Below are 11868 nucleotides of genomic sequence, written 5' to 3'. Positions count from 1 at the left end.
CAGGGCCACCTCCGGTGGCCCTGCAGCTTTCCCTTTTCCTGCTAAAAGATGGGAATTTCGGTCCCACATGAAAAATGGGCTAACGCTTTTTTTTTTTCCCCACCAGGTATGTATATTTCCCCCCCCTGCTTGCTTGCATGTTGAGGGGGTGAACCGAGCCTTTCCAGGTCTTCCTCACAGAAGCAGACGAAAGCAGGCTTTGTTGTGACTCAAAATGGGGGTTTCCCCCCTCCCCCCCTCAACATTTAAGTTTTTAATTTCTTTGCGTTAAAACTTTTTTTTTAAATGGCGTTCTCGGCTCGGGGATCCCAAGTGCCGGGTGGTCGCACAGAGGGATGAAAAAATTTATTAACACGTGGCTTGATGGAGCATATAGAGCGTGCCGGGTCTTCAATATCAACCCCCAAAACCTATGGCACTGCTAAAGGTAGAAGGAACTGCGGGGAGTCACCGTGTGTTACACAGAGCATGCAAACTTTTAAATACCAAACGCAAAAGCTTGCAGCACTGCTAAAAGCAGAATGCTGGGAAGTCACCCTCTTAAAGCACGTTGCAATCTGTCTTTGCTGGTAGATGTGCTGAAACAAGCTTTCTTGGCCCTTTTTTGCCAAGCGCGTGCACATCGACTTCCTTGGTTTGGGTCTTGCTTTTGACTGTAGATATCTTAATCTCTGCAAAAGTAAACACTTCAGTGAATAAGCGAGACCTGGAGTGTGCTGGTGTGGTTTCACCACTGGAAAGTGTTAAAGCTTGCTTTCAACAAATGTGGAGCATGTATGGACGAAGCTGGTGAAAACTCGGTAAAATTTTAATGCAGCTGAAATGCAAAGATTCTGCAAGGGAGGAAAGTGATCCTGACAATTTTTGAAAGGACTTTGTGTTTCTGTTAAGCTATTCTAGTTGCTCAATTTTAGTGTAATTCTCAGTATTAATATCAGAAAATTGCTTGTTTGGTCAAAGTCATACAGTAAAGAGCCAGGATTGTAAAGACAGCAATATTAGAGCTGAACTAAAGCAGCTTTTCCCCCTGTTTTGTTGTAATCGTGGTTCTCATGTTCTGGTAATAGTGTGCACAGTGAAGTACTGCTCTAATAATCGGCGCACAATCTGCTCTTCTTGTTAAGTGCCTAACCAGCAATTTGAGGCGGGTGGTAGCCAGTAAGTTAATGATCATTAATGCTGCATGAGGTGAATGCTTAAAATGTCACACGACACAGTATGATATGACAGGAGAAGTACAAGGCTCAGTAATTCTGCAAACTAACTATTCATGCCTAATTAACCAGTGGTGTTTTTGTTGCTTTCCCCCCACCTCTTACAGAAGGGGTCCTCGCCGGTTGCTCCGGTTCACATTGTCAATGAAGAGTCATCTGACAAGACTAATTTGGGCTTTATTCATGCATTTGTGGCTGCTATATCGGTCATCATCGTATCAGAACTGGGGGATAAGACCTTCTTCATTGCAGCCATCATGGCAATGCGGTACAACCGTTTGACTGTACTGGCTGGTGCTATGCTTGCCTTGGGACTGATGACATGTTTATCAGGTTAGCACTCTTTTTGTTTCATCTCTTAAAATGTGCAGGGTACATACTTATCAATAAATCTTAACTGAAATTAAAAAGAAAGTAGTAGGTATACGTAGTTTTCTGTTTTGAGGAGAGTATGAAGGTTTTCCTGGGGATCATGGCTCAGATTGAATATTTAGGCTTTTACCTGTCATGAGGTGTTTGCACTCCCTAGACCTCACTATGAGTTTAAGGAAGAGGAATGGGATTGGGAGCCTAAGCACTTCCTTTGATTTTTGGGCCACTAGTTTCCTTTTTATTTTTAGGTCCTCTTAAATTAGCATGCCTATAGGGAATGTGGGAGTGACTTCCATTTTTTCCTCCTAAGGCGAAAGATTCTTAAGTTGATGACAAATTACCTTTGTCTGACTTGTGTCCCTGTATGTGTAACTGTTTGGATTTGTGCTGGGAGCTGCGTAAGCGGAAGATGTCGCGACATTCTGCTGTGATCCTTTGGGATGGGTGGCACTGACAGAGCCAGGAGCTGGGGGTGGGGATGTGAGGTGTCAGGTGGCACTTGAGGAACCTGGAGCTGTGGGTGCTTACATAGCTGTGATCGTAAAATGGAGCAGCCTTCAGGTATATCAGATGCAGCGAAAATTTTGTAGGTGTGCTCATTTCTAGCAATGCCCATTTCAGAAATAACTGAAATAGTGTTCATTAGTTTACGTACACTGGAGACAGCCGACTAACTGGCTTGAGGCTTCTCAGTGAGTGTTTCTGTGAAGAGCTTTTGGATGTCTAGCTATTGCTGTATATATTGCTGCAATTATTATTGCAGCCTTGGAGCAGTTTCCATTTGCACTGCGTGTAACGATAGCATTGTATGACTTTCTTCTATTACTCACTTAATGTTAGTCTTTGATGCTTCTTCCACTTCTGCTTCATTTAATGTTACTTAGTACTGCAGGTACACTGTCCTGTAAATCTTGCCATTTCTTTTCTCCTGCCCATTACAGCTCTCCCATTTTCTATACTAAGTCTTTCTTCAAATCTTTCTCGATACTTTTTCATAAATGCTTTTTTTTCTACTCTATCCCCCAGTTTAGAGGTTCTCAACTATTTCTTCCTTTTCAGAAAGGAGCCTTTTTTTTCTTCCTCTTTTCCCGGTTTTTTCCTTCTCCTTCCCTTTCTTCACTGCCCTTGTTTTTTACAAGCTGTGTCTGGAAGTTCCTGGGGTTCTTGCCCATGCTGATTTCATGAAAATGTGCTCCCTGGCTCCAAGTAATCACTACTTGGGGTGTTTTTTCAAGCTGTGCTTAGAGACAGTTCTACCCTTATGACAAAATAAGCTGCCTTATCATTCTGATTATTTCATTATTTCTGTGCTTGTGTATGCAAGTAATGCCCCAAAAAGTCTTCTTGTACAGTTTCTTGCATTGCTTTACTGTAGGATTTTCAGTCTTCAAAACGAAGTTTAGTTTAACTCCTTTTTCATTTAGCTGCGCAACTAATACTGTTATTCATATATGTATGTGCCATGTTTTCTAGTAGTACAGCCTGATTACTTTTGGTCTCATAATCTTACTTTTGGTAGTGGCAGTGTTTCCAGATTACGCAGTAACTTCGGAGTGCATTTTTCAACTAGAAAAGTGTGTGCAAGAAGATACACATGGTAACATGCTTCCTTTTAGCTAATTGCGTGTGGAATAAAACAACAGAAACAGTTGCGAGTGCATGGCTTAAGCAGCCTTAAATGTTAGGTGTGGAGTTCTTAATTTCCTCTGATCATTACAGGCCTTTTTTGTCCAGAAAGGTGAACTAGCCTTACTTTGTGACAAAGAAGCAAGTACTTTGTCCTGGATACATATTTCTTCTTTGAGAACTAGTTTTGGCTTAGTTTGATCAGCTTTGGTATCTGCAAAAGTAGATGCGCTGTGGAGGTAGCTGTTGGTCTTTGAGTGGGCTCAGTGCTTTTAAATCAAAGGAAGATCAAAGCTGGTCATGTTGTGTGTTTGTGGGGAGAGGAGGGAATAGTAATGTGCAGGTATTTGCACTTGGCAAAAGAAGACACGCACAGATTCACGCAGTGGGATGATTTGTGGGTATATCTGGTAGATTCAACCTGTAGAAAACCTTATTCTAACTTTATCTGATAAATGAAATGATTGGAAAGAGATGCTGTCCAACGTGTAGCCATATATAAAAATGGAATTAATCGGTATACACCGTGACTAACGTGATTACAGGAGATAGTTTCATGGCATGCTTGGGGAAAGGCAGGGCTTGCATAATCCTTGATGGGAAAGATAATGTTGCTTGGACTGGATCTTGGGAATAGCAGCACATCAACTTTGCCTGGTGTGCCTTGTCTGTGTGTTAGTTAATAGACTTCAGTCTCTGGTATGACCAGTAATGGTTGGAGTTTCTAGAGTGTTGTTACCTTGCCAAAAAAAAAAATAAAATATGTAACACTAACAAAAGATGCAATATTTATTTATCGGTGGGTATTTGAATCGCAGACTTTGCTAGCGAGCATTTCTTAGATGTGGGAAAAACAATTATGATCCTCATGCTTATTTTTTTAAATGACACATCTGTTTTCTTTCAGTTTTATTTGGCTATGCCACCACAGTTATTCCTCGTGTGTACACATACTATGTGTCAACGGCACTGTTTGCAATTTTTGGCATCCGAATGCTTCGGGAAGGCTTGAAAATGAGTCCAGATGAGGGTCAGGAAGAGTTGGAGGAAGTTCAAGCAGAAATTAAAAAAAAGGATGAGGAAGTAAGTCAAAACTTGCTGTGAATTATGGCCCATGAAATAGTTACAGCTGTGAAGCTGCAGAAAGGCAGTGTCATGTTTGGGGTGATCAGCTGTGTCTGTGATTGACAATTTGACACAGAAAATGACTGGCAAATGGGACAGAAGTGGCCCCTGGGGGCTGTTTCAACAGGTGATTCCAGTTCTGTGGCAAGCCTGCCTTCTCAGGAAAATAAGGATTTTCTCCATAGAGTCCTTTTGGTTTTGTTTTTTTTATTTAAATGCATTATGAGCAGAGAAAATATCAACAGTTTTGCCTCTACTTTTATTTCTTTTTCAGGCAGAATAATGCTGGTTTTTATAGTGTTGCAGCCAAGGTCTCTGTTGTAATAACTTTCTAAATATACTGGTTCCATTCTAAGGAATGGTGTGGAGTATTAATCTTATCTCTTTCAAGATTTTTTTTTTCATTAATTTTATTAAATCCTTATTTGAGAGCCACCACTTGGGAAGAGTGGGATCCCTGCTTTAAAAATAGGAGGAAATGTGCTGTGTAAGTGTAAGCAGTAGAAGATGGACAGTAACTGGAAACTAGAGGTGATTACAAGTGGGTGTATGTGGGGGTGTATATAGCTAGTTTTTTAAAGTGATGTCCTAATATAAGTAGTGCATTGACAATGCAGCAGTCAGTGCCTAATAGCATTCCAGATACTAGCTTTACAGTTTAAGTATTTCATTTGGGTTGTTTAGATGGCATTTCTAATCTTATGGTTGGTTTTTTTGTTTTTCCCCTTGTCCTCCACAGCTTCAGAGAACTAAACTGTTAAACGGGCCAGGAGATGTGGAATCAGGGCCAGGCACCACTATACCTCAGAAGAAGTGGCTACACTTTATTTCTCCAATCTTTGTTCAAGCTTTTACCTTAACGTTTTTAGCAGAATGGGGTGATCGTTCCCAATTAACAACCATAGTCTTGGCCGCCAGAGAGGTGAGTGTTGCAGAATGCCCGCTGTTCTTTTGCCCAATTTGGGTAGCCCGCAGAGAAGCGGGAGACACAAAATCCTCTTGCAGGAGGTATCAGGTTCACATCTGCTGCCTTGCTGTGCCTTACTTAGCGTTACAGCTGTGCCGAGACCTGAAAATAAATGTACTGAAGCTCTGTGTATTATTAAAACTGTTGCTACATGATTGGGACTGCACAGGCATTTCTGGAAATAGTTGTTTTATATCATGCAGCTGAATACAATTGGTTTTGTTACAGTGTCAAGAGATGTTACAGAACCTCTTTTTCTCCGATCTGTGTGGTCATACTGTTTTAATACAGTAGCTTTAAAAAGAGACCTTCATGCTCGCAAACTTAAAGCTGTTAAAAAGATAGATACCTATTTTTTAAAACCTAAGTGAATACGGTCCAGTGGATAGAACTAAAATAAACTCTGAACTGCTGTGCAGTGAGTAATACTGTAAATTAAATTATATCCAGCATGGTGATTGGAATGTATATAACTGTATTACATTTAAAGCAAAATTCAGGCTTATAGTCAACCTTTTAATAAACATAAGTAGCTTGCCTGTGCTCTTTCATGCATCAAGATAATTTACATTTTTTTCCCTAGGACTCATGCTTCTTTCAGTGCACTTTCAGACCTTCCCTAGGGGTAAATCAGGGCTGCATAATGAAGGAAATAATCTGTAGGAACCTCTTGTCTTTATTACAGTGCAGGGAAGGTGCTTGGAGCTAACAAGGCAGGGAACAGCAGGATGAGGATGATCTCTTTGTTCAGGCAGTTACATGTCATCCTGGAAAACGAGGAATTATTACTGCCTCTGCCCAAGTTTTTATGTGGTGCTAGGCAAGTTGCTTAAGCCCCTCTTTTCACGGGTGGTGGTTGACTTCTGGTTTGCGTTTTCTGAGTGTCCCATTAGGAAGTGCCCATCAGACTCTGTGGTCTGATTTGCAAAGTGCTGAGCATTGCAACTAAAGACCGAGGATGTTGTGCCTTTAGCATATGAAGTGTTTGTGCTACAAAAAAGAATATGACAAAAAAACGAATTGAAGAGGTCTTGATCTTGGCTTTCAAAATCAGTGAATGATTATGATCTGGATCTTTTTTCATTCTACTTGTGGGATTGTTTTATAGCCCTTTGTTTCATAATATAGTTAGATAAATAATAATAGTAAATAAAGGACTTGATTTTTACACCTTAATAGTTTGCTGTGTATAAGAATTGTTCATCTGCTTATGGAAAGAGAAAAGGAAACTCCATAGTATCCTACTAGGCTGGCTTTGCCTTGGCTGCTGTGTCTGAGCACTTCTGCTCCTGGAGATGCTACGCTGAGGGAAGCTGCCGCAACTTCTGACCTTCCAGGGACAGCTCTGGGGAATGGGATCGGGGGTGAGATCTACCCTCTGCCAGTGGGGGCTGTACAAGTAACTGCTGGCAGCAGGGAAACAGGCATTTCCAGGAACATTGAGTCCTGCTCCTGATCCTGGAGGTGTGTGTGTTCTGCTGGCACAGCCCTGCTTCCGACCCATGCTTCTTGGTGGTTTCCTGCCTCTGCTCTGCTCGGTGCTCACCACCTTTTCTCATTGGCATGTGGTTTTGGTTCTCTTGGCCAGTTGTGTCTTTTCCTAGGTAGTTCTGCTGGTTGCCTGTTCCTCATGTGAAGGCAGCAGCTTTTTTCCTGCTAAAAGTCTCACTCAGATGTGCAGGGGACTCAGCTCCACTTTCTGTCATTCATCTTTGTACAGCAGAAAGCCATGCTCCTACCTGGCCTTCTTCATCGGTCATTGAAAGATTGATTTCTGTTTCTAATGCTGAAGTCTTCTGTTTTATGTGGTGTTCAATACACATGCTGCCCTTAACTGTGTAAGTTGTGAGTAGATCTGAGAAACTTCTTTACGTAGTAGATTTGTTCACACATTGAGAAGCTGTTATGCCGTGATGTGAAAGCTGTCATTGACAGTAAACTTTGAAAACAGTTTATTATCCTCTGGACTTAAATTCTTTCATAATTCCCTCTTTGGATGGCTGGCAGGGGGAGCATGTAGAGCACAAACTTGTTGAAGCTGGACAAAGGAGTTGGAATGTTTTAGCTGCCGAAAGCTTTCATTTGCGGTTTGTGGATTTATTTTTCTCTTTCTTTATAATTAGGTTGGTGTTCTTCCAGCTGATGCATATTGTGTTTCTCAACAGCTGCCATCTTCCCTCTAGAGGTTGCTTAGTTGTTTAAGTACAGCAGAGCGATTTCTGGATCTATATTTAATGACTTGAAGATGCTTCTTGGTTGAAACATGCCATATGCTCCTACAGATTTAGATTTAAGTCTTGTCTTGCTAGCTGACGTACACTCTTACTGGTCTTTAAGGTGGTGATGGATAGTGGAGCAGAGAAAGCACCGGAGAGTATCCCCATGCTTGACAGTGTGCAACCCGGGAACTGGGGCATTGCTCCTTCATGGCAGGAGGCTGTCATGGGACTGGAGGGCTTTCAGCTGTGCTGATGTTTCCCTTCTGGTTGGTGGTTTTTTTTTTTTTTCTTTCCTCAGGACCCCTACGGTGTGGCGGTTGGAGGAACAGTAGGACATTGCCTGTGCACTGGTTTAGCAGTTATCGGAGGGAGAATGATAGCACAAAAAATTTCTGTTAGGACTGGTAAGTGAAAACTCACTCCAGCCAAAAAAATGCATTAATGCCGGTAATGTCTGTGCTGTAAATGACTGTGTGCTTGGGAACAGTGTTTCTCAAAACTTTAGGAAAACCCAAAACCTTTTTTTGGGGGGGTGGGGTTATTTTTGAGTCTGTCTTCCATCCCGTCTCCCTCCCACCCCGTAGTCAGCTCCCCTCGGGGGGGTGACCCTGCACTGTTCCCAGCGGCTGCATGTCCCTTCTGCCCCAGACAGAGCCTGAGCACGCACTGCCACCCTGCACAGGGTGCTTCAAGGAGTCTGGCCTTAATTGAAATTAATGGTTTACTGACTGTGATTAAGGAATCAAAATGGGTATTGTAGCTGTAGGTGTAAAGGTGGACACAGGTGAGGCACATTTTGCTTCTCTGTTGGCTAGCAAGGAGGCCAGAGGAAGGAAATACAGCATTTTGAATAGTCAGTATGTATTGTTCGACAGCGGGTAATAGAAATTCTGTTGTAATTCTGAGTGCAGACCTTCAGGGGGATGAGACAACTTCATACTTACAAGTTACACTGGCCATATAAAAGCTACTCAGTGTGGCATAAATGTGGGGTTTTTTAATCCTACCTGCTATCTGTAACAGGAAGTACCAGTAAGGTTACACTGGGTTGTTTTTTTTAATCTCCTTAGATTAGGTTGCAGCGTGTTTCAACTGTCAGGCCTGTGCTGAAGTGAGATTTCTTGCTCCCAGGAAGGACTCTGTGAAGCTGCTTCCTATAAATACTCATTCAGAATATTTGTTCTGTAGTTGCAGAGGTTGTGAAAAAACAACTTCACTGCAAAAAGTGAAACACGTGCTCAGTCTTGGTTGTTTCCCAAGGAAATTGATGATGAGGTGCTAGTCTGACAATGATTTAATACGCTCCTAATAAGCTCAAGGTGGATCTTTGGCCACAGGAATTGCCTTATCAGGCTACACCACAGATCCATCTAGCTCGTTAGCTTGTGTAGAGAAGAGTAAAAGAACAATCCAAATACAGTAGTGCCTTCTTGGAATGCTGTCCCAGCCTCCAGCAGATTGTGGCCATTGCGAGGAGTTAATGTTTTTGATATTACCTCTTTCGGTACGGTTACCTAAACTGTGCAAAAAGTGCTAATTAGTATGTTACTCTTAACTGATGGCTTGCTCCAGTGTGAGAATATTGTATCTTATTTTCCCCTACACAGCCAAATATTCCACAGCAGGCATCAACCTGTTTTATAGTAGCTAAAGCAGGAAGAGTAAACCAGAGCTTCCGTCCAAGCACCAGAGCATGCTCTTGTAGATGCAGCTGGGCACTGGGGTGGCGTATGCGCATCCTGACACTGAGCGAGAAACAATGTCCGCTGTTGGCAGTGCAAATTTTAAAGTAAGATTATTTGGGAATCAGTCATTTAAAAAAAAAAAAAACAGAATCTATACTGTGTCATGGGAGAGATTTAACTTTCAGTATCTAATTTCTTTTTTGGTTTGTTTTTTCTTTTCAGTGACAATCATAGGAGGCATTGTCTTCTTGGCATTTGCATTTTCTGCACTATTTATAAGTCCAGACTCTGGTTTTTAAGATTTTTTTCATCACTGCAGAAGAGCAAGGATTGGAAGCATCAAGCTATCCTTGTGCATTTTTGTATATAATGTACAGAATTATAGTTAAACAAGCACTGAAGATGAGACACTGAACTTTTTATAGCAAATGATTCATGGGACTGACGCAGTTATGGACAGCTTCTGCAGTGGAGATCTGCCTGTTGTCTGGTTTGTTTACTCTGTGGTGCCTGCTCCCTTGCTGGGATTTGCGTGGTTTTCTTGCTTGCTGGACCTGGCTCAGCTGAGTTTTGAGGACCTACTAACTATTGAGGCTTCCTCTTTTCTTCCTCTGTTACACGTGGCCACCTTTCCTGTTTCTTCAAGAGCTGGTTCTTAAGGCTTCTCGAAGCGGACAGTGTCTTGTTCCGTGTTGCTCAACAGATGCTGCTAAGGAGGAAACTGCTGGCTCCCACCTCCAAGGGCCTCGGTTCCAGGGTGTGCCCGAGGCTGGATAACCTGAGCAACAAGAAACCTGGGGGCAGGTCCTGTACCGTTGAGTGGCTGAGCCACTGACAGAGAGTTTTATAAATTTAATTTAGAGGGAAAACTTCTTAATCAGGGATTTTTATCAGGAAATTGATGTGCGGTGATTAACAACCTACCATGTTCAATATGCAATCTGTCTGGAGCGAGCATTATTTGACTTTTTTTTTTTTAAATTTTGAAACATTAAGGTATATGGAAAGTAATAAAGTGGTCCAACTTAACAACGTTCCATTCCCAGGGTCAAACAGTAATGGAATTCTTAGATTTAGATGTGTTCCTATTTTTCTTTTTAGGAATAGAAATGTAATCTGGAAGAGTACTAATAAACATCGTGTCTCCATTTGAGCTATTTTCAGTATTGTTTTTGATGGTTCCCGTCATTCCTGCCACAAAGCTTTACCTAGTGATTATGTACTTAAGGTGAGGAAAGTTTACTAAGTTTGGGTACTGTTATAAATGCCAGTTATAAAGACTTGGAAAGTGTTGACCACTGAAGGTACATGGGTTGCCGAAATACGTGCTTTGCTGTGCTCTTCGGTGATGATTTGGATTCTGAGCTGACGGTTTAAATAACTCAGCAGCAGTCTTGTAAGATAGAAGGTAGGGCTTCTGATGCGTTGAGTCTGCCTTACTGAAGCTAAAGGAACGCGGAGCTTTACCAATTTCGCCTGTTCCATTTGTAGCTCACAAACAGAGCAGGCCCTAATCTTCCTCTTGGGTTTCTCTGCCCAGAAACGCCCTAAATGCTACATTTCTCAAACTCTTTTGGGATGGCAGCGGCACGGTACCTGTCCTGCGCAGTGGGTATGGAATCGGGCCACAGTTTCAGGCTCCAGGTCTGGGTGTTCATGGCTTGGCCTGAAGGAAGGGTGCTGCTGGCAGTCCCGCTGCTGATTGTGAGGTGAGGCGCTGCCTGGGCTTGGTGCTCTGGTTTGGTTTTGGTTTTTTGTTTTTGTTATTCTTTTGAACAACAACTTGTAGCCAGAACCTGCAGCCTTTTCCTTTCCTGCAGCCTGGAAACACATGCTCTGTCCCTGGCTTCAGCTCCTGTGTGGAGCGGATTTGTAGCAGAAGTCATGTTCAAACAGGGCAGGAACAGGGAACCCAAAATAGGGAAGAGCCTAAACTTAACTGTTTGCTGGACAACTGCTCACTGTATTAATCCAAAGTGGTGCTGCTGGGCTGCAGTGGGCCCTGCAGGTGTGTCCTGGGTGAAGTCACTGTGGTGCCACACTTCATCCTGCTGAAAATTCTTGCTCAAAATCAAAAAAGCCAAACCAGTTGGCCGTGCTCTAATGTAGCAGCTTTCCAAACTTTCTGTGTGCTGTTTTGATATGAAAACGGTTTGGAGCGACAGGAAAATGATGCTATTTAATGTGTTGCTTGTAGGGGGGGGGGAGTGCAAAGCTGCAGAACAAATCTCTGCAACTTCCACGTTTGTATTTTGCTATTACAGACGTCCGTGTGCTGCCACGTACCGCTCTGGACCAGCCACAGCAATGGACTTGGCCTCTCCCTCGCGCTAGCCAGGCAGGCAGGAGTCTGTTCCAGTAGTGGTCTTTGCTTAGTTTTTTTAAAGCACAAACATTGACTTGCCCTTGGCAATCTGTTATAAAATTAAATAGCTCGTGAAACTTCAGTAAAAGCTTTGGAAGCTGTGTCTCAAAGCACTTGCACCCTGGGTGTCTCTTGGCTGTTGGCTGGTTCGGGGGTGTCACAGATGGAGTAAGAGGGAGGCAAAAATAATGTGGTTTATTGGTGTAAAACAGTGAGTTAACAAAGTTCAGTGGTAACTGCGACAATAGTTTGAGATTCGATGGCAAGGTACACTTTGTTATTTACTGCACAGAGG

General features: G+C 42.5%; 1 protein-coding gene across 6 annotated transcripts in view; it reads left to right on the top strand.

The window, feature by feature from the left end:
• Nucleotides 1-55: 55 nt before the first annotated feature.
• Nucleotides 56-11868, top strand: part of TMEM165 (transmembrane protein 165) — a 13794-nt gene continuing 1981 nt past the window's right edge. For 2 of the 6 annotated variants that reach the window (XM_035897802.1, XM_035897800.1), the window contains exons 1-6: nt 56-106; nt 1322-1547; nt 4120-4295; nt 5077-5259; nt 7822-7927; nt 9431-10436. In XM_035897802.1, the coding sequence (XP_035753695.1) occupies nt 68-106; nt 1322-1547; nt 4120-4295; nt 5077-5259; nt 7822-7927; nt 9431-9507 (807 nt within the window). In that variant the 5' untranslated portion in view covers nt 56-67 and the 3' untranslated portion in view covers nt 9508-10436. The other 4 variants (XM_035897803.1, XM_035897801.1, XM_009642386.2 and 1 more) reach the window with 4 other exon arrangements.

Source organism: Egretta garzetta, unplaced genomic scaffold (assembly GCF_000687185.1).
Source record: "Egretta garzetta isolate BGI_Z169 unplaced genomic scaffold, ASM68718v1 scaffold46, whole genome shotgun sequence".
NCBI lineage: Eukaryota > Metazoa > Chordata > Aves > Pelecaniformes > Ardeidae > Egretta > Egretta garzetta.
This window is presented reverse-complemented; position numbering and strand designations above follow the sequence as displayed.